This window comes from Panthera onca, chromosome C1 (genome assembly GCF_046562875.1).
Source record: "Panthera onca isolate mPanOnc1 chromosome C1, mPanOnc1 haplotype 2, whole genome shotgun sequence".
Taxonomy (NCBI): domain Eukaryota; kingdom Metazoa; phylum Chordata; class Mammalia; order Carnivora; family Felidae; genus Panthera; species Panthera onca.
Window position 1 is genome coordinate 185,062,824 of NC_138346.1, and position 27,295 is coordinate 185,090,118.

At 37.9% G+C, this 27,295-nt stretch overlaps 1 protein-coding gene across 2 annotated transcripts in view; it reads left to right on the forward strand.

Moving 5' to 3' along the window:
- Window positions 1–27,295, forward strand: part of PIK3R3 (phosphoinositide-3-kinase regulatory subunit 3) — a 135,433-nt gene that overhangs the window by 63,564 nt on the left and 44,574 nt on the right. Inside the window, exons 2-3 of one of the 2 annotated variants that reach the window (XM_078451971.2) lie at window positions 23,565–23,673; window positions 25,808–25,906. In XM_078451971.2, coding sequence (XP_078308097.1) covers window positions 23,565–23,673; window positions 25,808–25,906 — 208 coding nt within the window. Of the gene's footprint in view, window positions 1–23,564; window positions 23,674–25,807; window positions 25,907–26,888; window positions 26,944–27,295 lie in introns of those variants that run through there. The other variant, XM_078451972.2, reaches the window with a different exon arrangement.

The window sequence follows — 27,295 nt, forward strand, 5'->3', positions numbered from 1 at the left end:
CATGCAAAAGAAAGAAAGAAGACCACTTTTTTTAATTTAAATTTTATTTTTAAGTAAACTCTGCACTCAGTGGGGCTTAAACTCACAACGCTGAGATCAAGAGTTGCAGGCTCTATCAACTGAGCCAGCCAGGCACCCCCCCCCCGCCCCCCCCCCCCGGACCACTTTCTTCCACCATATACAAAATTAAATACAAAATGGATTAAAATATGAGACCTCAAACCATGTAAATCCTAGAGAACACAGGCAGTAACCTCTTTGACATTGGCCGCCGTACCAGTGTTTTTCTAGATGTGTTTCTTGAGGCAAGGAAAATAAGAGCAAAAAATAAACTGTTGGGACTACATCAAAATAAAAAGCTTCTGTACACAAAGGAAACAATCAACAAGACTAAAAAGCAGCTATGGAATGGGAGAAGACATTTGTAAATGACATATCTGATAAAGGGTTAGTATCCAGAATATATAAAGAACTTACAAAACTCAACACCAAAAAAACAAATAATCCAATTAAAAAAGGGCAGAAGACATGAACAGACGTTTCTCCAAAGAAGACATCTGGATGGCCAATAGACACATGAAGGGTGTTCATCATCACTAACCATCAGGGAAATGCAAATCAAAACTACAATGAGATATGACCTCACCCTTGTCAGAATGGTTAAACTTAACAACACAAGAAACAACAGATTGGCATGAATGTGGAAAAAAAGGAACACTTGTACATTGTTGGTGGGAATTAGTGCAGCCACTCTGGAAAATAGTATGGAGGTTCTTCATAAAGTTAAAAATAGAACTACCCTACAACAATTCACACTACTAGGTATTTACCCAAAGAATACAAAAACATTAATTCAAAGGGATACATGCACCCTGATGTTTATAGTAGCATTATCTATAATAGCCAAGTTATGGAATCAGCCCAGGTGTCCATTGATTGATAAATGGGTAAAGAAGATGTGGTATATGTATGTGTGTGCATGTATGTATGTATATATAATAGAATATAATAGAATATTATTCAGCCATAAAAGAGAATGAAATCTTATCATTTGCAATGACATGGATGGAGCTAGAGAGTATAATGCTAACCTAATTAATTCAGAGAAAGAAAAAATACCATATGATTTCACTCATATGGAATTTAAAAAATGAGCAAAGGCTGGGGCGCCTGGGTGGCGCAGTCGGTTAAGCGTCCGACTTCAGCCAGGTCACGATCTCACGGTCCGTGAGTTCGAGCCCCGCGTCAGGCTCTGGGCTGATGGCTCAGAGCCTGGAGCCTGTTTCCGATTCTGTGTCTCCCTCTCTCTCTGTCCCTCCCCCGTTCATGCTCTGTCTCTCTCTGTCCCACAAATAAATAAAAAAACGTTGAAAAAAAAAAATTTAAAAATGAGCAAAGGGAAAAAGACAAAGATATAGATTCTTAATTATAGAGAACAAACCGATGGATAACAGAGGGGAGGTGGGGGGGGGATGGGTTAAATAGGTGATGGTGATTAAGAAGCACACTTGTGATAAGCACCAAGTGATGTATGGAATTGTTGAATCACTATATTGTTCATCTGAAACTAATATAACACTGTATGCTAACTAACTGGAATTAAAATAAAAATTAAAAAAAGGAACAGGGTTCTTTTTTTTAAATCAGAATTGCCAGCTGTGTTTAAAAAACTTCAGGACTCATTCTGGATCAACTAAATCAGAATTTCTAGGGAGTTGGAATGAGACACCTTCATTTAAAACGTGTCACAAGTGGGGGCACCTGGGTGGCTTAGTCAGTTAAGCCTCCGACTCTTGATTTTTGACTGAGGTCACAATCTCATGGTTTGTGAGATTGAGCCCCATGTCACAGAGCCTGCTTGGGATTCTCTCTCTCCCTCTCTCTGCCCAGCTCTTGCATGTGTGCACTCTCTCTCAAAATAAATAAATAAATAAACTTAAAAAGTTTCACATGTGACTTAAAGTTTTTAAAAATTACATATTATAAAATTTGCTCTTTTTGGTGTATAGTTCTAGGAGTTTGACAAATGCACAGTGATACCCTTTATTAGGATAGAGTAGACAGGAGGAATAGTTTTGGTGAGGAAGATATTTATTTTTAAACACCATCTAATTTCTTATTACACTAAAGCTGCAGCCATGGAGTAAGATTATTATACTGAATTAATATTTTCTCAAGTTTAGATCAGGACTGGACACTTTTTTTTTTTTTTTTTGGTAAAGAACCAGATAGTGAAAATTTTAGGCTTTGTAGCTCATGTGGTCTCTGTTGCATATTCTTTGTGTGTGTTTCCAGTGATTAAAACATATAAAAACCATTCTTTACACTGTAAAGAAACTGTTAGAGGACCATAGTTTGCTGACCCCTGGTAGATAATAAATACAACAATAAACTCTGACCTGTAGCGTTTGCTGATTTCTGAAATGTAAATACTCCCACTGTGGCTGGTTTTAAGCTACCCATGTGTTATACTGAATGCAGAGTTTGAAAAAGATGTGCATGAAGTATTTCTACTATATAATACAACAGTTATAGATAGGTAGTAAAACATAGTAATAAGATATTAATGAAATAATGAATTTTGAGTGCTTATTACCTTTCTTTTTTAAAAAAGTAATTTCTACTCTACATGTAGGGCTTGAACTCACAGCCCTAAGATCAAGAGTTGGATGTTCTACCAACTGAGCCAGTCAGGTGCTCCGCCCTTTTTTTTTTTTTTTTTTTTTTTTTAAGTAGGCCCCGAGCCCAGCACAGAGCCCAACATGGGCTTGAACTCAGGACTCTGAAATCAAGATTTCAGCTGAGATCAAGAGTTGGACACTTAAGCAACTGAGCCACTCAGGTTCTCCCCCCTTTATTTTTAATATAACTTCATTATGCATTCATAGGATTTAATTCTTAATAATGATTGTGTATAACTGTGGCTTGCAAAATTCTTGGAACTGTAACAATCAGCTCTTGCTAGCCTATATGAGTTGACTTAAACATATCATTGAAGCTAGAGCTTAGGTGAGATCATTTACCAAATCGATTTTAAGTGCCAGAATCAGATAAGCTCTTAAGTTTCTTTTAATTTGATTTTCATTTTCATCAAAGCAATATAAGTTCATAATTTAAAAAGTCAAAAGGTACTTCAAGGTTTATAGTGGGACCCCTCCCGCCAAAATCCCAGCAGTTCCCTGATCTACCCTCTCTATCCTCCATTTCTAGTCTACAGAGCCAACATTTAACTCAGCTTTTTCTTCTAGTTTTATCTCCCTATTTTTCATAATGTGCTTATACTTCTATTTTAATTTTTTTCACTTTTATTACTGATTCCTTCTTAGATGGGGATTTAGGTCTCTTATGTCATACATGCTATTCTCCTTTACTCATTTTTCCAATGTATTTATATGACAATTATAATTGCTTCTTAATTTATCTTTTTAAGATTTTATTTTATTATTATTTTTTAAGTAGGTGTCATGCCTGTACACACAACCCTGGGATCAAGACCTTAGCTAAGATCCAGACTTGGACACTCAACTGACTGAGCCACCCAGGGGGCCCTAAGATTTTATTTTATTTTTTAATTTTTATTTATTTTTGTGTGTTTATTTTCGAGAAAGAGAGAGAGTGAGCGGGGGAGGGTCAGAGAGAGAGGGAGACATAGAATCCAAAGCAGGCTCCAGCCTCCAGGATGTCAGCACAGAGCCTGACATGAGTCTGGAACTTGTGAACTGCAACTTCATGACCTGAGCCGAAGTCTGAAGTTTAACCAACTGAGCCACCTAGGATCCCCCCTAAAAATTATTTTTATTTATTTATTTTGAGAAAGAGTGAGCAGGGAGGACAGGGAGTGGCAGAGAGAAGAGGGAGAGAGAGAGGGAGAGAGAGAGAGAAGCCCAAGCAGGCTCTACACTGTCAGCCCTGAGCTGTCAGTGCAGAGCCCACCATGGGGCTTGAACTCCCAAACTGTGAGATCATGACATGAACTGAAGTCAGACACTAACTGACTGAGCTACCCAGGCACCCCTGAGATTTTTTTTTTTAATTAATATTTTAATGTTTATTTACTTTGGAGAGAGAGAGAGTGTGAGCAGGCGAGGGGCAGAGAGAGGGAGACACAGAATATGAAGCAGGCTCCAGGCTCTGAGCTGTCAGCACAGAGCCTGACGCAGGGCTCGAATTCATGAGCCATGAGATCATGACCTGAGCTGAAGTCAGACACTTAACCGTCTGGGCCACCCAGGTGCCCCAGATTTTATTTTTAAGTAATTTCTACACCCAACGTGGGGCTCGGGCTTAAACCTTGAAATTAAGATTTTCATGCTGTACTGACTGAGATAGCCAGGAGCCCCATAAATTGTCTTTAGTATTTATGTGTTATGATCATGTAACCAGTGCTCACAGACAGGCCATTAGTATATTATGATTACATGTTCTTCTTACATAATTTTTTAGAATTAATAATTGCCATAATTTTTATTTATTTTTAAATTTGCAACTGTAAACTCTTTTTCTGCTTTTTTTTTTTTTTAAGTTTATTTTGAGGGAGAGAGAGAGCATGGGAGGGGCAGAGAGGGAGAGAGAGAATCCCAAGCAGGCTCCACACTGTCAGTGCAGAACCTGATGTGGAGTTTGAACTCACAAACTGCAAGATCATGACCGGAGCCAAAACCAAGAGTTGGACACTTAACCATTGAGCCACCCAGGCACCCCAAATTGCCATAATTTTTAAACATTTGTGGGTTTTAAAGTTTATATATTTTGAGACAGAGAGAGTGGGGGAGGGGTAGAGAGAGGGAGAGACAGAGGCAGTCGCTACTCTGTCAGTGCAGAGCCCAATGCAGGGCTCAAACTCATGAACTGTAAGATTATGACCTGACGTGAGATCCACATGCTGTGGGCTTTCATTCTGGATATGTATGTCCTTAATTTCTGAACATTTTTTTCTCATATTTATTTTAAAAGTTTCTGCTTTCTGGAACTTCTGTTAGTTCAATGTTGGGTCTTCTGGGTTTATCCTCTAATTCTTTTTTTTTTTTTTAATATTTATTTATTTATTAAATCTTTATTTTTTGAGAGAGAGAAAGAGCACAAGCAGGGGAGGGGCAGAGAGAGAGGGAGACACAGAATCTGAAGCAGGCTCCAGAGCTGTCAACACAGAGCCTGATGCAGGACTTGAACTCACAAACCATGAGATCATGACCTAAGCTGAACTCAGACTTTGATTGAGCCACCCAAGTGCCCCTAATATTTATTTATTTTGAGAGAGCACAAGCAGGAGAGGGGTAGAGAGAGGAAGAGAGAATTCCAAGAGGGTTCCATGCTCAGCACAGAGCCTGATGCGGGGCTCCATCTCACGACCCTGATATCATGACCTGGGCCAAAATCAAGAGATGGACGTTCAGGGCACCTGGGTGACTAAATTAAGTGTCTGACTCTTGGTTTTCGCCTCAGGTCGTGATCTCAGTCTATGAGTTTGACCCTGCATTAGGCTCTGCACTGATGGTGCAGATCTCTCTTGGGATTCTCTCTCTTCCTTTCTCTCTCCTTTCCTGCTCATGCTGTGTCTTTCTCCAAATAAATAGATAAACCTTAAAAAAAGAAAAAATAACATATTAATAAAAATAAGTTGGACTCTCAATGGACTGAGTCACCCAGGTGCCCCATCTACTTTTCATTACTTTCTCTTTTTGTTGCACTTCTTGGGAGATTTCCTCAATGTTATCTGCCAGCTTGTCAATTGAGGTTTTTTTAAAAGCCTCTGTCATTCTTTTAATATATATAAGGGCTGTTGTTCTTTTTTTTTAAATTTTTTTCTTTAGTGTTTTTATTGGAGAGACAGAGCATTAACGGGGGAGGGGCAGAGAGAGGGAGGCACAATCTGAAGCAGGCTCCAGGCCCCGAGCTGTCAGCACAGGGCCTGACACGGGGCTTGAACTCACAAACCGTGAGATCATGACCTGAATGGAAGTTGGATACTTAACCGACTGAGCCACCCAAGCACCCCAGGGCTGTTGTTCTTTAATGTTTATTGTAGATCTTGTGTTTCATGGATGCAGTATTTCCTTTTATATTTCTGAAGATGTTACACTTTTTTGTGTATCTCCTAACTTCCTTACTTCCTTTGTTTTGGTCTTTAATTTTGATAGCTTTCTTTAAATGTCTTGTGGGTTTTTTTTTTTAAATTGTGGTAAGCATACATAACAAAATTTTGTCATTTTAATCATTTTTAAGTGTACAGTTCTTTGGCATTAAGTACATTCATGTTGTTATGCAACCATAACTCCTTCATCTCTAGAACTTCTTCATTTTATGTAGCTGGAATTCTGTACCTATTTTTTCTTTTTTTTTAATTTAATTTTTAATTTTTTAAATTTACATCCAAATTAGTTAGCATATAGTGCAACAATGATATCAGGAGTAGATTCCTTAGTGCCCCTTACCCATTTAGCCCGTCCCCCCTCCCACAACCCCTCCAGTAGCCCTCAGTTTGTTCTCCATATTTATGAGTCTCTTCTGTTTTGTTCCCCTCCCTGTTTTTATATTATTTTTGTTTCCCTTCTCTTATGTTCATGTTTTGTCACTTGAAGTCCTCATGAGTGAAGTCATATGGTTTTTGTCTTTCTCTGACTAATTTCACTTCGCATAATACCCTCCAGTTCCATCCATGTAGTTGCAAATGGCAAGATTTCATTCTTTTTGATTGCCTACTTGGCAATACTCTGTTGTATATATATATACCACATCTTCTTTATCCATTCATCCATCGATGGACATTTGGGCTCTTTCCATACTTTGGCTATTGTTGACAGTGCTGCTATAAACATGGGGGTGCATGTGTCCCTTCCAAACAGCTGACTTGTATCCCGTGGATAAATGCCTAGTAGTGCAATTGCTGGGTCATAGGGCAGTTCTATTTTCAGTTTTTTGAGGAACCTCCATACTGTTTTCCAGAGTGGCTGTACCAGCTTGCATTGCCACCAACAAAATGCAAAAGAGATCCTCTTTCTCCGCATCCTCACCAACATCTGTTGTTGCCTGAGTTGTTAATGTTAGCCATTCTGACAGGTGTAACGTGGTATCTCATGGTGGTTTTGGTTTGTATTTCCCTGACGATGAGTGATGTTGAGCATTTTTTCATGTGTCGGTTGGCCATCTGGATGTCTTCTTTGGAGAAATGTCTATTCATGTCTTTTGCCCATTTCTTCACTGGCTTATTTGTTTTTTGGGTGTTGAGTTTGACAAGTTCTTTATAGATTTTGGATACTAACCCTTTATCTGATATGTCATTTGCAAATATCTTCTCCCATTCTGTTGGTTGCCTTTTAGTTTTGCTGATTGTTTCCTTCACTGTGCAGAAGCTTTTTATTTTGATGAGGTCCCAGTAGTTCATTTTTGCTTTTGTTTCCCTTGCCTCCAGAGACGTGTTGAGTAAGAAGTTGCTGCGGCCAAGATCAAAGAGGTTTTTGCCTGCTTTCTCCTCGAGGATTTTTATGGCTTCCTGTCTTACCTTTAGGTCTTTCATCCATTTTGAGTTTATTTTTGTATATGGTGTAAGAAAGTGGTCCAGGTTCATTCTTCTGCATGTCGCTGTCCAGTTTTCCCAGCACCATTTGTTGAAGAAACTGTCTTTTTCCATTGGATGTTCTTTCCTGCTTTGTCAAAGATTAGTTGGCCATACGTTTGTGAGTCCATTTCTGGGTTCTCTATTCTGTTCCATTGATCTGAGTGTCTGTTCTTGTGCCAGTACCATACTGTTTTGATGGTTACAGCTTTGTAGTATAGCTTAAAGTCTGGGATTGTGATGCCTCCTGCTTTGGTCTTCTTCTTCAAAATTACTTTGGTTATTCGGGGTCTTTTCTGGTTCTATACAAATTTTAGGATTATTTGTTCTAGCTCTGTGAAGAATGCTGGTGTTACTTTGATAGGGATTGCATTGAATATGTAGATTGCTTAGGGTAGTATCAACATTTTAACAATATTTGTTCTTCCTATCTAGGAGCATGGAATCTTTTTCCATTTTTTTGTGTCTTCTTCAATTTCTTTCATAAGCTTTCTATAGTTTTCAGTGTATAGATTTTTCACCTCTTTGGTTAGGTTTATTCCTAGGTATTTTATGGTTTTTTTGTGCATCTGTAAATGGGATCGATTCCCTGATTTCTCTTTCTGTTGCTTCATTGTTGGTGTATAGGAATGCAACTGATTTCTGTGTGTTGATTTTATATCCTGCAACTTTGCTGAATTCATGAATCAATTCTAGCAGTTTTTTGGTGGGATCTTTTGGGTTTTCCATATAGAGTATCATGTCATCTGCAAAGAGTGAAAGTTTGACCTCCTCCTGGCCTTTTTGGATGCCTTTTATTTCTTTGTGTTGTCTGATTGCAGAGGCTAAGACTTCCAATACTATGTTGAATAATAGTGGCAAGAGTGGACATCCCTGTCTTGTTCCTGACCTTAGGGGGAAAGCTGTCAGTTTTTCCCCATTGAGGAAGATATTAGTGTTGGGTCGTTATATGTGGCTTTTGTGATCTAAAGGTATGCTCCTTCTATCCCTACTTTCTTGAGGGTTTTTATCAAGAAAGGATGCTGTATATGCTTTCTCTGCATCTATTGAGAGGATCATATGGCTCTTGTCCTTTCTTTTATTGATGTGATGAATCACGTTAATTGTTTTGTGGATATTAAACCAGCCCTGCATCCCAGGTATAAATCCCACTTGGTCGTGGTGAATAATTTTTTTAATGTTATTGTTGGAGCCGGTTGGCTAATATCTTGTCGAGGATTTTTGCATTCATGTTTATCAGGGAAATTGGTCTGTAGTTCTCCTTTTTAGCGGGGTCTCTGTCTGGTTTTGGAATCAAGGTAATGCTGGCTTCATAGAGTCTATTTTTTCTTTTTTTGAGCAGCAGGCAAAATTTTATTAGAGTATAAGATTAGAAAGAAAGAATATTAGGAACGCTCTCTTTACAGAGAGGGAATACCCAAAAGTGAATGCCCCTGGAATTCTGTACTTATTAAACACTAACTTCCAATTCACCTTCCCCCCAGCCTCTGGCAGCCACCATTCGTTCTGTGTGAATTTGACTACTCTGGCTACCTCAGATAAGAGAAATAACACAGTATTTGTCCTTTTGTGACTGGCTTATTTCTCTAAGTTGTTCATGTCTTCATGAAGATGTGGCTTCAACGTTCATCCATGTTGTAGGATGTGTCAATTTCCTTCCTTTATAAAGTGTTTTCTTATTTAAAAGTGACATACTAAAAAACTGATTGGAAGTTCCATGTCAGTGGCCAGCTTGTTAATTGGAGACCTTTAGTGAAAGTTGATAAGATGAATATCTTTTTCATTGGTAACCCAAATATCCATATTTTTAGATCTTTTTTGGGGTCTTTGTCAGTTTCTCCAGAGAAAAATCTCTGTGACTTCTCCCTGGAAATAGAAGGCTGGTAGTTCAGTGTTCAGAAAACTGAGGTGGGAAAGGGGGATAATTCTGTTTTCAATAAAGGACTTACCCCTAATCTCAGCTGTGCTTGGTGTTCCCTGAGTTGACAGGCAGCCTTTGTGTGGGGTGGGGCAGGGGTAGTTGCCCAGTTGCTTGGGGGTTGGGGTGGAGAACTAAGGATCTAACTGCTCTTTCTGTAGACTGTCAGCCAGTCCTTCTGGTTATGGCCCCATCCCTCATTCCTGCCTTTAGGAGATGCATCGTGCCTTCAATTTCTGGCCTTCCCAGAGTACAGTGATGCGACTCAGATTGTTTTTTTATTGGACTTTCTTCAGGCTTAAGTTTCAGTTTTATTTTTGAGACAGAGAGAGACAGAGCATGAATGGAGGAGGGTCAGAGAGAGGGACACACAGAATCTGAAACAGGCTCCAGGCTCTGAGCTGTCAGCACAGAGCCCAACGCAGGGCTTGAACTCACGGACCGTGAAATCATGACCTGAGCCAAAGTCGGCTGCTTAACCGACTAAGCCACCCAGGCGCCCCAAGGATTGCACTTGTAATGAGCGCTGGGTGATGTATGGAAGTGTTGAATAACTATATTGTACACCTGACACTAATATTACACTGTATGTTAACTAACTGGAATTTAAATAAATATATATTTTTTATTGCCAATTTGGATGATTTTAGATGTAGTGAAGAATCACATGTATTTAATCAACTGTATATTACCTGCTATAATCTACTTGCCTAATTTTTTTTTTCCTTACCCCATAGAAGTTTTCCAAGAGACATCTGTAAGCTTCTTGCTACAGTTTGGACCAGCAGCATTGGTATCACCTGGAAGCATGTTAGAATTGCAGAATTCCAGGCACCAATCCATACCTAGAAAACCATATTTTACATTTTTACGAGATCCCTAGGTGATTTATAATTTAATGAAGTGTGAGAAGCACTGTCTTCTGTGGCATAGTCAGAAATTTAGGAAGGACCTTGTAGTTATAAATACTGTTTTGGGGTCAGAGTATAGGTATTATTTGAAGCTATGGGAGTAGATGAGAGTATGAACAGTGGATCAAGGAAATACCAGTTTTAAGGTGTGGATGAAGGAAGAAAATTGAGAGCTAAGGAAGAAAGAAGCCCAGAGTACATAGGTGTGGGAAAATGAGCAACCTTCCAAGAACAAGGGCTTCAAGATTAGTAGTGTTCTTTAGGGAGAGCCAGATTTCAGAGAAGGCTAGGAATTAGGGAAAAAACACATTCTGGGAACATACTGAAATTATAAAATAGTTTAATTACAATGTAGGGAGAATGTTCAGGGAGGAAGCCCCAGAGTATATAATGGAATGATGAGGAATGAGAAGATGGTTTAGTTAGTGGGGAGGCAGCTATATTGGGGTGAGAACATAGGAGACGACAAGTAGCTAAAAGGAACTTCCACTGTTCCCTACCTTCTTCTCTCCATGTTTCAGGCATTTGTTTAAATTGTCTCTTGGATCTTTCTTTCTTTCTTTCTTTCTTTCTTTCTTTCTTTCTTTCTTTTTCTTTCTTTCTTTCTCTTTCTTTCTTTCTTTCTTTCTTTCTTTCTTTCTTTCTTTCTTTCTTTCTTTTATATAAACACTGTTCCTTTAGTCTGGGACACTAGATTGTCTTCCTTGACTCTCTAGATTCAGTGCCCTTACTTTGTGTTCCATGGCATCCGTTTCTTTCTGTGTCTTTTTTAAAAATTAAGATGTAAATCATACTTTAAAAATACTTTCGGGGCGCCTGGGTGGCTTGGTCGGTTGAGTGTCCGACTTCGGCTCAGGTCATGATCTCACGGTCCATGAGTTCGAGCCCCGCGTCGGGCTCTGTGCTGACAGCTCAGAGCCTGGAGCCTGTTTCAGATTCTGTGCCTCCCTCTCTCTGTGACCCTCCCCCGTTCATGCTCTGTCTGTCTCTGTCTCAAAAATAAATAAAAACGTTTAAAAAAAAATTAAAAAAAAATACTTTCACTGTGTTTAATCTTGGCCCAATAATTATATGTTTTACTTACTTGAATTGCCCACTGGACTGTTTGTTTTGTTACTATCTTTGGCATCTAACCTAGCACCTATATCTAACAGCTAATATTTCTTGGTTGCTGTGTGTTGTACACTGTTTTAAGTTTACAAATGTATTGACTCATTTAACCCTCATAGGATGTAGGTACTACTTTGGCCCTATTTTATGGATGGAGGAAATAAAGGCCTAGAATAAGTAGGTCAGTCACTGTTGAATGAACATTTATTGTGTGTATCAGGCACTGTGCTGTAATTTTGGGTTACAGAGTTAAGAAAGTCTTTGGTCAGAGTTTCAGACAGAATGTTAGTTAAAACTTTACCCTGAGAGGAGCCTGGGTGGCTCAGTTGGTGAAGCATCCAGCTCTTGATTTCAGCTCAGGTCATGATCTCACAGTTCATGAGTTCGAGCCTTGCATTGAGCTTTGTATTGACAGTGCAGAGCCTGCTTGGGATTCTCTCTCTCTGTCTTTCTCCCCTTACCCTGATTGTGCTCTCGCTCTCTCTCTATCAAATAAATGTAAAAAACAAAAACAACAACAAAAAACTTCACCCTGAGATGAGGGAAATATAGCTGGCTCTGAGTTTTGTAGTATTTGGAATTAAAAGGTTGAAAGGCCTATATGCTTATATAATTAGATGTGCCCCTTCTCCCCCCAGCACAGACTGGAGACATACATTCGAATGTCGTTTTAGCCTTTTATCTACCATTTTTTGTTTGAAACCATCCTTTGTAAAGTCAAATCCCAGCATGGACTATTAGGGCTGAGATCTGTCATTCCTCCCTGGTTTTAATAAGTACCTAACTCTGACTCTTTTTTTTTTAATTAAGTATTTTATTTGGAAATAATTTAAAACTTACAGAAAAGTTGCAAAAATAGGAATATAAAGAATACCTATATGTTCTTTACTCAGGTTTACTTGCTAACATTTTATTCCATTTACTTTATCATTCGTGTTCTCTGTTTATTATATAAAGTCCTACTGCTTTTTTCTGAACTGCTTGAGAATAAGTTACATTCATCCTGACCCTTAACCCCTGAATGCTTTAATATAGATTTCCTAAGAATAGGAATGTTCCTTTACATTCCACAGTATGCTACAGTTATCAACTTTAGCACTTTTAACTTTGATACTTTACTGTTCATTTATAAATAGCATTTATAAAATACTAATTATAGACCACGACTAAAGAAATAATCTTTTTATAGTGCTGTAGATCCTGAATGCTTTCTTTAATTAAAAAATACCAAAGTGAATTTTTGAAACTTCTTTTAAAAAGTCGGAAAATAGACTCTTAACTATAGAGAACAAACTGAGGGTTGATGGAAGGAAGTGGGTGGGTGGGGTGGACTAAATGGGTGATGGGTATTAAGGAGTGCACTTGTTGTGATGAGCACTGGGTGTTACATATAAGTGATGAAATGCTAGATTCTATACCTGAAACCAATTTTATCATATAGGTTAACTAGAATTTAAATTTTTTTTAACATTTATTCATTTTTGAGAGACAGAGTGTAAGTGGGGGAGGGGCAGAGAGAGAGGGAGACACATCATCCAAAGCAGGCTCCAGGCTCTGAGCTGTCAGCACAGAGCCCCACGTGGGGCTTGAACCCATGGACCACGAAATCATGACCTCAGCTGAAGTCGGATGCTTAGCTGAATGAGCCACCCAGGCGCCCCTAGGTTAACTAGAATTTAAATGAAAACCTGAAAAAAAGTCAGAAAACACAATGAATTAAAATAAAAAGTTACTCATAACCATCATTTTTTGTTTTTATTAAAATATACCTAAAGAAAACATACATACATACTCTCCTGTGCTGCTTCTCCATCCCTGTTATATACACTATTAAGTTTCTGTATTTTTCCAGATGTCTTTATGTATGTATACACACACACACACACATACACACACACACACACACACACACACCCCAAAGCAAACATGTACATTTGTGTGTAGATGTTTGCTCGTATATCTGCATATTAAAATTGAATTTAAAAATCTTTGTGTGTTGCTTAAATTTAAAACTCATAATTTATGAAAGTGGAAACAAAAGTCCTTTTTATCATCTACTAAACAGAAATAAAACTCCTAGGCATTTTATGAATACTTATTTAGGAAGATATTTGTTCAGGTGTATTTAACATCACCTAGCACTGCAGTGCTCACCAGTGCAAGAACTACCTTATCAAGTGGTTAAAAGATCATTAATGTACCCTAATTAGCTTTTCTCTCCATATGTTCCACTTGACCTACTTAAAGTGTTAAGTGATTTGGAATTTTTTAAGCCTTATTTATAATATCATATTATTTATAATATCATAATTTGGAAGCAACATATAGATATAAATCTCCTTGTCTCCATAGAATTACAAGGTTAAGATAATTTTTTTGTTTTGCTTGTGTTCAGTAAATTCTATAATTTACATGATGATGGGGATCAAATACCAGAGAAGGCAAGACATTTAGTTTGAAGACTCTAATTGGGATAAATTTGAACATACTCAGATTTTAGGAATAATGAATTATCTTGAAATTTATCCTTTTGGACTATAAAGTCTGTAAGTATAGGGACTGTGTCTCTCTAGTTTATTGCTATAATTCCCCACTTATAGAACATAGGAGGTATTGAATATTTTATGTATATAATGATAGATAAGAATATATAAATAGGCCAGTATTGCATTCATTTCCGATCTTATAGTTCATTATAGTTGTGTTGTTTTAAGAACTTTATGTAGAAACTGCTTTGTAGTCATTTCATTCTTATTTCTGTAGATAAGAAAAGTAAGATACAAGGAGGCTCTGGGCAGCCCTCTGTAATAGATGAAATGGTCATTATATGTTTGTTGGTGGTAGAGCTACCAGTGAACTATTATTATCCATAAATAGCATCTTCCCCATGCAGCTTGGTCAACTCAGTTTAGCATAGAGCTCTTCCAGAGAAGGGATATAGATAGTACCAAGTCTTTGTGATTCCTTTTGGTGATTAGAGTGTAACCCACTGCTGACTCAAGGAAGCATATTGGTTCTTTTTGGGCCCTGCTGGTCACAGCTCTTAGTTCAGGAAGTTCTAGGTTTGAGAAGCTTAGTGTTTGAACTGAAGTTTCCCCAGGAGGGAATCAAATGCTCCTTTTGCTGGGTTTCCATTACACTTTGCTTTTACCTTTATTATAGTATTTACTTCACTCTGCCGAGTGGTACGGTTAGGTGTTTCTATGTGTTATTCCCTCTAGGTTGGTTCATTTGAGTGCTGGGAACACCTTGTCTTTGTACCTTTCATAGCTATAGCACAATACTTTGTATAGCACAAGTTTAAACTGTTAATTCTTATAAGTGGAGAAGTAGAAGAATTTTAAATTTTGCAAAATTATAGTTCCAATTGTAGCTATTTTTTGTAAGCCACATCAAATCCTTTCCAAACAAGATAGGTATAAATAAGTAGCATTTAGAAAAAAGTATGGATTATAACAAGTTCTTCCTTCATCTAACAATTTCAGAAGCCTGATAGTTTTTTTAAAAGAACAGCTTTATTGAGATAAAGTTCACACAGCATACAATTCACCCACTTAAGAGTGTATAATGCCATAGGTTTTAGTACATTCACAGAGTTCTGCAACCATCACCACAAGCAATTTTGGAACATTTTCATTGCCCCACTCTGCACACATTGGCTCTCCTTCCCCTTTCCCCTTTAATACCACCCTAGGCAACCGTTAATTTATTTTCTCTGTAAGTTTGCCTGTTCTAGACAGTGAAATCCTCTAATTTGTGGTCTTTTGTGACTGGCTTCTTTCAGGTAGCCTAAATGTTTTCATGGTTCATACATTTTATGGAATATTTCATTCCTTTTTACTGCCAAATAATATTCCACTGTATGGATATATACATCTTATTTATCCATTCATCTTTCTTTTAAGCTTATTTATTTATTTTGAGAGAGAGAGAGAGCGAGCAAATGCGGTAGATGCGGAGAGAGGAGGAGAGAGAATCCCAGGCAGGCTCCACACTGTCAGCACAGAGCCCAGTGTGGGGCTCGAGCTCACGAACCCATGAGATCATGACCTGAGCTGGGATCAAGAGTTGAATGCTTAACTGAGCCACCTAGGCACCCCTATCCATCCGTTGATGGATATTGGGTTGTTTCCACTTTTTGGCTATTATAAACAATACTGTTATAAACACTGATACACAAGTTTTTGTGTGGATGTAGATTTTGTTTTTCTTAAGTATATAGCTAGGATTGAAGTTGCTGGGTAATATGGTGACTCTAGGTTTAACCTTTTTAAAAAAAATTATTTTTTAATGTTTATTTTTTTTTTGAGAGAGAGATACAGTGTATGAGTGGGGGAGGGGCAGAGAGAGAGGGAGACACAGAATCTGAAGCAGGCTCCAGGCTCTGAGCTGTCAGCACAGAGCCTGATGCGGGGCTCCAACTTGCAGACTGTGAGATCATGACCTGAGCCGAAGTCAGATGCTTAACCGACTGAGCCACTTAGGCGTCCCTACTAGGTTTAACCTTTTTAAAATATTTATTTATTTTTTTGTTTTTAAGTAATCTCCACACCCAACGTTGGGCTTGAACTCAAAACCCCAAGATCAAGAGTTGCATGCTCCACTGACTGAGCCAGCCAGACACCCCTCTAAGTTTAACCTTTTGAGGAGCTGATAGATTGTTTTCAAAACAGTTACATCATTTTATGTTTCTATTAGCAGTGTATGAGAGTTCCAGTTTCTTCACATTCTTACCAACACTTGTCTGTCTTTTTGATTATAGTTTATCCTTGAATAATGTGGGAGTTAGAGGTGCAAATCCCCTGTGCAGTTAAAAATCTGTGTATAACTTTTGACTCCCCAAAAACTTAACTACTGATAGCCTACTGTTGACCAGAAGCCTTACTGATGACAGAAACAGATTAACACATATTTTGTATGTTGTATGTATTACATACTGCATTTTTACCATAAAATAAGCTAGAGAAAAAATGTTAGTAAGAAAATCATAAGGGAAAATACATTTACAGTACTGTAATATATTTATTGACAGTGTGAGTTTATGTTGTCTGTTCATAAGATAAATCATCTGTCTTTCAGTAACTACATTAATATTATATGATACAAAAATACTATAAGATGTTATACCTTTTACACTAGACATCAAAAATGAAAAGATAATGTGAAAAAACTCATTTATTTACAGATATAACAATTCATGCATTGATAATGAAACATAAATATGATTGGCAATGATGACAAAAATGTCATAGCTCTTGCTATACAGTTACTAAGTTTTCATATCAAGACACATGCACAACAGTTTATTAACTGTACAGTATGATGATTATTTGCTGTTAAGTGGAATTGAATCATCATAAAGATTTTCATCCATGTTATCTTCATGTTGAGTAGGCTGAAAAGGAGGAGGAAGAAGGAGAGTTGATCTTGCTGCCCTGGGGTGGCAGAGGCGAAAGAGGTGGAGGAGGAGGTAGAAGTGGAGGCAGGAGAGGCAGGCACACTCGGTGTAATTTTACAGAAATATGTAGTAATTTTTTTTTTAAGTTTATTTAGTTTGAGAGAGAGGGAGAGAGAGAGATTCCCAAACAGGCTCCATGCTGTCAGCACAGAGCCTGATGCGGGGCTTGAACTCACAAACTATGAGACCATGATCTGAGCTGAGGGCAAGAGTTGAGCGCTTAACTGACTGAGCCACCCAGGCGCCCCTGTAGTAATTTCTATCTGACATTTTTGCTTTTTCATTTCTCTAAAAATTTCTATACAGTATCAATCCTTCTACCATTTGTTTTGTTTCGTTGCTTGTATCATACAAGGGTCCATATCCTAAATGAAGTCAAAAGCAGTCTTGGATATTTGGAACTCTTTTGCCAGATTGTCTAATGTCACTTTGTTTTCTGGAACTGCTGCTGCTTCATCTTCTTCTTCATCATCTGACATTGGTTCAGAAGCACTCATCTCCATCACGTCTTCTGTTAATTCCTCCATTGTGATAGCATTTTTTCTCTAAGATCCATATCTTGAAACCCTTCACTCGCTGCTTCCCCCTCCCCCCCATATCTACGATCTCTTTCATGATTTCCTTGATTGTCTCTATTGTAAATCCTGTGAAGTCATGTACAACATCTGGACACTATTTTCTCCAGGAGGAATTTATTGTTCTGGGCTTGATAGTTTTCATGGCTTTTTCTGTAACAGTGATGGCATCTTTAGTGATGTAATCCTTCTAAAATATTTTTTTAATGTTTATTTTTGAGAGAGAGAGAGACAGACAGCATGAGTGGGGGAGGGGCAGAGAGAGAGGGAGACACAGAATCTGAAGCAGGCTCCATGCTCCCTGAGCTGTCATCACAGAGCCCCAACACGGGGCTCAAACCCACAAATTGCCAAGATCATGATCTGAGCCGAAGTTGGACGCTTAACCAACTGAGCCACCCAGGCGCCTCTTTAGTGATGTAATCCTTCTAGACTATCATGATGTTCTCTCTATCAGGGTTCTCTTCCATATCATTGACAATTCTTTCCAAAGACTACTGTGCATCACGAGCCTTTAAGGTCTTTATGACCCCCTGATCTAGAGGCTGAATTAGTGATGTTGTGTTTGGGGGCAAGTAGACCATTTTAACACTTTTGGTGTTGGATTTGTTGGGTTCTGGGTGGCCAGGGGCGCTGTCCAATATCAAAAGAACTTTAAAAGGCAGTCTTTTACTGGCAAGGTAAAAGCCAGTAAAAGGTAAAAGCCTGGCAAGGTAAAAGCCTGGCAAGGTAAAAGCCTGGCAAGGTAAAAGCCAGGAAAGTACCTGGCTTCAGGGACAAGCATTGATGAAACCAGTCTAGAAAAAGTGTTCTTATTATCTAGGCTTTCTTGTTGTATAATCAAAAGACTGGTATCTGGTATTTATTTTTTCTCTTCAAGGCTTGGGGTTAGCAGCTTTATATAGATAAGGACAATCTTTTTTTTTTCTTTAATGTTTACTTATTTTTGAGAGAGAGAGTGAGACAGAGTGTGAGTGGGGAGGGCCAAAGAGAGGGAAACACAGAATCCGAAGCAGGCTCCAGGCTCTGAGCTGTCAGCACAGACCCTGACGTGGGGCTTGAGCTCACAGACCACAAGATCATGACCTGAGCTGAAGTCAGACGCCCAACCGACTGAGCCACCCAGGTGCCCGATCTTGATCATAAATCCAACTGCATTTGCACCAAAGGATAGAGTTAGCCTGTCCCTTCTTGTCTTTTTTTTTTTTTTTTTTTTTTTAATCCCTTCCTGTCTTAAATCCTGGCTCTCACTTCTCTTTCTAATGAATGTCCTTTGTGGCTCCCCCGCGCCCCCCCCCCCCCCCCCCCAAGAAAAGGGCACTTTTGTCTGCATTAAAAACCTGTTCAGGCAGACCTCCTTTCTCCTCCATGATTTTCTTAATGGTTCTGGGAACTTGTCTGCTGCCTCTTGGTTGGCAGAAGCTGCTGCTTCTGTTATTTTAATGTTTTTAAAGCCAAACTTCTTTCTAAAATTATCAAACCATCCTTTGCTGGTTAAATTCTCTGGCTTTAGATCCTTCACCTTCCTTTTGCTTTCAGTTGTCATATAAAGACTTAGCTTTTCTTTGAATAATATTAGAGTCTATAGGTATGCCTTTCTTATAGCTGTCCTGCTATAAAAGCTGCACTTGCAATACAGGATAAAAAAGTATTTTGCAAGAAGTGTGAGGTTTTTGCATCTGCTGGCATAGCAGCAGTGACGGCTTCACAAATATCCTTTTTTTTTTTTTTTTAAAACAATGGTCTTTTAGGCTGGTGGGCAACTGCAGACCTCAAACAATTCAACTTTTTCTTGTAATGTTACGACTTTTCTTTGCTTCTTGGGAGCTTCCAACTTGCTTCTTGGGAGCTTCCAACATCACTAGCGGCACTTTGTGTGGGTCCTTTGGTGTTATTCAAGGTTTAAGGTATTGCACTAAACACAAAAAATATGCAAGAACCACGGGAGATTACTTTTTACTGTGATATGTAATTCACTAGAGAGAAATGAACTGTTCATGCAGAGATGATTAGTGTCACAGGGCATTTTAAGTGGATACTTACAACACTTGAGCTTACTGCAATAGCAACAGGAGATGGCTACAAAATTATTACAGTAGTACAACATGTACTACAGTTAATTTTATGCAGTTATGATTTAGTACTATATTTTTACCTTTGTTTAACATTTCTCTCAACCACAAATGGCACCATGTACAATCTGTAAGTGGTGGCACAAAATTTTGATGAATTTTAACTTTTTATGATTTGTGTATATTTTATGGTAGTAAATGATAAAATAGACTAGTGTATACATGTATTTTATGCATTCATGACATATCTAATGTTTTCTCAGGCTGTTATGTTTCTAGACTTATGTGGTTTGTGAAGTTTTTCAAGCTGTTGGAAATCTCCAAGAAATTTTCCAAAAAATCTGTGTATAAGAGGACTTGTGCGGGGCGCCTGGGTGGCGCAGTCGGTTAAGCGTCCGACTTCAGCCAGGTCACGATCTTGCGGTCCGTGAGTTCGAGCCCCGCGTCAGGCTCTGGGCTGATGGCTCGGAGCCTGGAGCCTGTTTCCGATTCTGTGTCTCCCTCTCTCTCTGCCCCTCCCCCGTTCATGCTCTGTCTCTCTCTGTCCCAAAAATAAATAAAAAACGTTGAAAAAAAAAAAAAAAAAAAAGAGGACTTGTGCATTTCAAACCCCTGTTGTCAAAGGGTGAACTGTATAGTCAAATCCTAGAGGGTGTGAAGTGATATCTATTGTGATTTTTATTTTATTTTTTTGAATTTAAGTTAGTTTATTTGAGAGAGAGAGAGGGAGTGAATGAGAGAGAGAGAGAGAGAGAGAGCAGGGGAGGGACAGAGAACGAGGGAGCGAGAATCCCAAGCAGGTTCCATGCTGTTAGCGCAGAGCCCCACCTGGGGCTCAGTCTCACGAACCGTGAAATCATGACCTGAGCAGAAAGCAAGAGTCAGACGCTTAACCAACTGAGCTACCTAGGTGCTCCGTTATTTTGATTTTGATTTCCTTGATGGCTGATGATCTTATTTTTTCATGTGCTACTGGCCATGTGTATATTGTCTTTGGAGAAATGTCTATTCAGATCCGGTGCCCATTTTTAATTAATCATTTGCCTTTTTGTTAAGTTGCAAGAGTTCTTTCTGTGTTCTGGATACAGTTTTTAAAATCAGATATATGGTGCACCTGGGTGGCTCAGTCCGTTAATTGTCCGACTTCAGCTCAGGTTGTGATCTCGCGGTCCGTGAGTTTGAGCCCCGCGTTGAGCCCTGTGCTGACAGCTTAGAGCCTGGAGCTTGCTTTGGATTCTGTGTCTCCCTGTCTCTCTCTGCCCACCCCCCACTCATGCTCCATCTCTCTCTCTCTCTCTCTCTCTCTCTCTCTCTCTCTCTGTCAAAAATAAATAAACATTAAAAAATTTTTTTAAATAAATAAAATCAGATACATGATTTACAAAGATTTCCTGCAGTTCTGTGTGTTGTCTTTGCACTTTCTTGATGTCATCTGAAGCACAAAAAATTTTAATTTTGATCAACTCCAGTCTATCTGTTTTTTTTCTTTTAGTCATTTGTGCTTTTGGTTTCTAAGAAACTAATGCCTAATCCAGAGTCATGAAGATTTAAGCCTGTTTTCTTTGAAAAGTTTTTTAGTTTTAGCTCTTATTTTTAGATCTTTGATTCATTTTGAGTTAATTTTTGCATATGGTGTGATATAGGGGTCTGATTGTGTTCTTTTGAATAAGGATAACCAGTTATCCTAGCACCATTTGTTAAAAAGACTATTCTTCTACCATTGAATTTTTTGACATTCTTATTGAGAGATACTTAACAGTTTCTGTTTTGAAGAATATATTCACATTTTCCCCCTTTTCCCTCTATATTGTCTCTTTTTTATTAAAAAAATATTTAGAAACCATCTCAAACTTATAGAAAAGTTAGAAGTATAAAAAGAGGTTAGAGTGGGAGAGAGCTAAAGTATAAGAGACTCTTAAAAACTGAGAACAAACTGAGGGTTGATGGGGGGTGGGAGGGAGGGAAGGATGGGTGATGGGTATTGAGGAGGGCACCTTTTGGGATGAGCACTGGGTGTTGTATGGAAACCAATTTGACAATAAATTTCATATATTGAAAAAAAAAGAAGTATAGTACAAATAATTTATTTTCTTGAATCATTGAGAGTAAGTTGCTGACATGATACCCCACAATGATCATATTTGTCTGTATTTCCCACCACCAAGAACATTCTCCTATACAAAATCAGAATATTCACGTTGATGTATTATAACACCAATCTTATTCTCAGCTCCCATTCAAGTTTTGTCCTTCCTCCAGTAATATTCTTTGTAACAAAGTCACAAACTGCATTTAATTGTCACAATTCTCTAGTTTTCTTCAATCTGGAACAGTTCATCAATCTTTCTTGATTTTCACAACCTTGACTTTTTTGAAGATTACAGGCCTTTTTTTTTTTTTTTTTTTTGTAGAATATCTCTCAATGGTGGCTTGTCTGATGTCTCCTCATGATTAAATTCAGTTTGTGCGTATTTGGCAGGAATATCACAGAAGTGATGTTTTATCCTTCTCATTGCATCCTGTTGGGGGCCCAAGATTTTATCATTACTAGTGGTATTAACTTAATTGATTATTTGATTAAGGTGGTATTTGCCAGACTTCTCCACTTCTTGTCTTTCTACTTTTGTGACTAATAAGCATTTTGTAGGAAAGCCTTCTGAGATTTTGTAAATCCTCCTCATTAATTTTTCAATTATTTATTTATTTTTTATATCTGCCTGCATGGACACGTGGATTCTTATTTTGTTTGATGACTTATATTTCCTTACTATCATTATTCATATTGATGCTCCATATTTGGTAGTGGGAGCCCCTTCAGTTGGCTCCTTTATTTTTTGTCGTGGCCCCTCATTCTTTGAGCACTTGCTTGCTTTTTGGCTTAACATGATGTTTGAGGTTCATTTGGTTCTTGCTCTGCCCCAGCCCTGGAATCAGCCTTTCTTCAAAGAGCCCAGATTGTTTTTAGTAGAGGATGGCACTAGAAATAAAGATACGGGTACTGGTTATGCATATTGGGGGTGTGGCTGATCTCAGGACCTCTCAGGACAGAGCTTGGGAATAATTTCATTCCCAGTATGTACAGACATTTGCATCTCTCTTTCTATTGAATTTCATGAGTTCATTATCAATAGCTGCAATTCCAGTTCAAACTCGAGGGATCGTTCTATTTTTTCACTTTTCCATATTTGTAACTTCCTTTTTAGACTATGAGAAAACTGGGTCTTATTAATTTTAATAGTTTTACTTATTTGGTCCATATCTCTGTATGTACCTAATCTCTTACAGCTATTGCTGCATTCCCCCAACCCCTCCCAGCCTCCCCTCCCCCAAGTAGAAACTCTTTTCACCCTTATCTGGCTTTGTCTCATTGCACTGGTATGCCCACTTCTGAGGACTGTGTCCTCATTGGCTTGGTCTCCACTACACTGTGCCACCGGGCCCTGTGCTGCTGTGCTTCTTATTTCATTTAGCTTTATTTAACACCTTGTGCCAGGCTGTCCCTGTGAGGATCTCCTTCTTACCCTCCTCTGGCTCTGAGATCCTGTGCTGTGCTGCTGTCCCCTTATATGGACATAATCCTTCTTCACCTGCTTTGGGCTCTGATACTAACTCTTGGCCATCATGACCAGTCTCATGTAATGGCTTTTGGGCTGAATTGTTGGTGAAGGGGCTTCATACTGTCTTTTGAGAGAAGATGAAGTTTTGGGTGGCATCTGTTCAGAATTAAAAGTTAGCACTTTATAAGAAGGAAAAAAAAACCCAGGTAGCTTGAAAATTTCACATTTTAGGCAGTTATTGGTAGAGTTCTAAAAGGATTCCTTCTTTGGCTAACATTTAATATAAAATAGCACTTGATTTATAATTATCTGAATCTTAATGTACATTGGTTAACGAGCTGTTCCTGACTGAGGAAATTAGAAAAGAAATAGTAATTTACATCTACAAAATAATATTCATTTTTCTTCTAGCTCTTCCACCAAAGCCACCTAAGCCAATGACTTCAGCTGTTACAAATGGAATGAAGGACAGTTCTGTTTCTCTTCAGGATGCAGAATGGTACTGGGGGGATATTTCAAGGTAATAACTAGAATACTACTATAATTCAATGCAGTTGAAAAACAAATCATTTTTGAGAATTAGTTAAAGATAAAACATTTTAATGCACTACTAGTTGTTAAAGATTACCATTTTGAAAATCATATGTGAGAACATTTCAAAAGTTTCTAAATGCTGTCCTTCCCAAAAAAGTGACAAGAAAATCTTTATTACAGGTGTGATCATTACTTTTAATACTGTATTGAGGATAGATTTCTGAATAGGATGGCTACATGTGTTTTAGGATAAAAGATAGTTACAGGTACTTAATTTTCTTTACCTTTCTGTGTCTAAGTCAGTGGTTCCATAATCTTTGCATGCACAAGAACCAATTGAGGTGGGGCCCAGGAATCTGCATTTAACAGTTTCCCCAGGTGATTTTGATGTAGTCTTCACATACCTCATTTTGAGAAACAGGACTCTAGAACAGGTTTACTTTTTGGGTAAAATGTGGTTTTGGAAAAATCTGAGCCTAGAGAAGGGAAATATATATATTGAATTTGAATTTTCAAATTTCTTGTTTTTCTTGAATTTTGTTTTAGAAAAGACCTATCCATTTCTGTCAAATTAGGTTCCAGGCTGATGGTGTATTCTTTAATATGCTTGTGTTTCTCTTTCTCTTGTCTGTTTTCTTTAATTCCCAGAGTGCCACTCATTTCTTTTTTTTCCCCTTTGTTACCATTTTAACCATCTTTAAATGTCCAGCTTAGTGGCATAAAGTACATTGACAGTATTGTTCAACCCTCACCACCATCCGTCTCTGGAACTATTTCATCTTCCCAAAGCATAACTTTGTACTCGTTAAACACTAACTGCCTTTTCCTCCTATTCTCCCCAGCGCCTGGAAACCACCATCCTACTTTCTGTTTCTATGAATTTGACTACTCTAGGTACCTCACATAAGTGGAATCTTACCATATTTATCCTTTTGTGACTGGCTTATTTCACTTAACAAAATGTCTTCAAGGTTCATCCGTGTTACAGCATGTGTCAGTATTTTCTTCTTTTTTAAGGCTGAATAATATTCCATTATGTGTATATACACCACATTTTTATTTATTCATTCATCTGGACATTTGGCTTTGAACATTTGGATTGTTTACAGCTTTTGGCTATTGTGAATAATGCTGCCATGAACATTGGTGTATAAATGTTTATTCAAGTCCCTGCTTTTAGTTCTTTTGGGTGCATGCCCTGAAGTGGAATTTCTGAGTTATATGGTAATTCTATGTTTAATTTTTGGGAGGAGACTTAATATATTTTTATATTAAAATGGATCAGAAAATTTTTATTTTGTAATTATATAATAAAATGATTTTAGATTTAAATATCATTTAAATTTATATTCTTTTTTTTAAGTTTTTTTAAGTTTTATTTTGAGAGGAGGGGGAGCACAAGCATGTGGGGGAAAGGGGCAGTGAGAGAATCAAGCACAGGACTTGAACCCACTAACTGAACTGTGAGATCATGACCTGAGTCAAAACCAAGAGTCAGTTGCTTAACTGACTGAGCTACCCAGTCATCCCTTAAACTTACATTCTAAGACCATGTGGGTCTGTAACTCAAGAGTCTTCTATGCCCTCCTTTCCTGAGTGTTCTAGTATTCTTAAAGTTCTAAACCAACTCTGCGGGAGGAGTTTATCATCAGTATAAATTCAAATTGGAGAAGATTATATTGAAAGGTTGTGAACTTAGTGAAATTTTCCCCTTCTGATCAGACACAGCTGCCACTGTTCCTTAAACATAACCTTCTTTCTAAACAGCTGCTGGTTTCTCCTGAAACTGTACAAGTTCAGACTTGCCTAAGGAAGCCCTAAAGGCTTAATGGAAACACTATCCCCTACAGACGTTTGAAATCTGGAAGAGTTTAAAAAGCAAATAGCCTGTCCTTAGGTTGCATAATTCCAAAAATCAAAACAGAAAGATCATATCTAGTGGGAGGAACTAAATGACCTCTGAGGGCCCCCATAATTCTGTGACCTTAGACATATCCCCTCCTAACTAGTCTTAGTAGTAATATGTGAAGAAAACAATTGACTAATCAACTAATCGATTAATGTGAAGAGAACAATCAGTGATTACATTTTTTTTGTTTTCCTATAATTCTGTTTTTCAGGGAGGAGGTAAATGACAAATTACGGGATATGCCAGATGGTACGTTCTTGGTCAGAGATGCCTCAACAAAAATGCAGGGAGATTACACTTTGACTTTGCGGTGAGTATTTTTCAGCATTTGACTAGTGTTCTACTACCATTATTTATTTCTGGGTATAGAGAGATTTTTGTATTTATTTAAATGTTTATTTACACATTTAAAAAGAAGTTAATTTAGATATATAGTTTTTTTAAGTTCATTTAGTTTGAGAAAGAGCACGAGCTGGGGAGGGGAGAGAGGGGGGGAGACAGAAAGAATCCCAGTGCAGAGCCCAGTGCAGAGCCCAGTGCAGGGCTCAAACTCACAAACCGTGAAGTCATGACCTGAGCTGAAACCAAGAGTCAGATGCTTAACCTATTTGAGCCACCAGGGAGCACCTAGGTGCCCCTAGATACATAATTTTTAATTGTTTGGCTGACTATTCTTTCTCTGTACATTAAATATTTAAATGTCTTATATGAAAATGGCCACAATTTTTATTTTTATGAAGGAATTAAAAAAAAAAAAGGCTAAGATCCCTAAAAGTAAGGAAGGAAGAAGACCTGTGAGTGAAAAAGAAGTCCTGGGCACAGTTTGAGGTTATTAATGATATGTTGGGAATCCACCCCTCTAATAATCCTATTATTTTTCTCAATGCAGACTTCAGAGAGTAAAACTCAACATAGTTTAGGCTGATGAGGATATGTAGAAGATAAGGCAATTCTCAGCCTATATCATGCCATCCATATGGGCATATTAGAATTTTCTAAGTGGTGGGTGTATCACCTTTTATATTTACAAAGATATATTTACAAATATATTTTAAAAGATTAGGAAAACGGCATTAGATATTTTTACATTTAATTTTTTTATATTCAATTTTAACAATTAAAATAGCCTAATTACAATAAAGTATTGTGATTTTTTTATAAAGGAACTATCTAAAGAAAAATATAATGAAAACAGTAATGATAATAGCTCCCTTGTACTAAACATTTTACGTGCAATATCTTATTATTCACAACCTTATGAGATAGGTATTATTCATATTTCCATTTTATAGATGAGGCAACTGAAGCTTAACCTGGTTAAGAAACTTACCTGAAGACACATAGCTAGTAAGTGGCAGAGGATGGGTACAGATCCAGATTTATCTGACTCTTTATTGTCTTTCTACCTACTATCTTTAGGAAAAATCATGTAGTTTATGCTAGAAATTTGGAGTTTCTGGTAAAGATATTATAAGAAGTTAATACCTTGGGACTTTTAGTTGTGCTGAGGAATAATCAGTGTGCTACAATGATTCATTTGATTCTGTACCCCCCCCCTTCCCCCCCCCCACCGCTCCAGTCAGGCTTCTGTCTCTTCCAGTCTACAGGGACTACAAAACCAATGGCCACTTCTTTCTTCTGTGTGTGTGTGTGTGTGTGTGTGTGTCTAATTAATGTTATTTATTTATTTACATCCAAG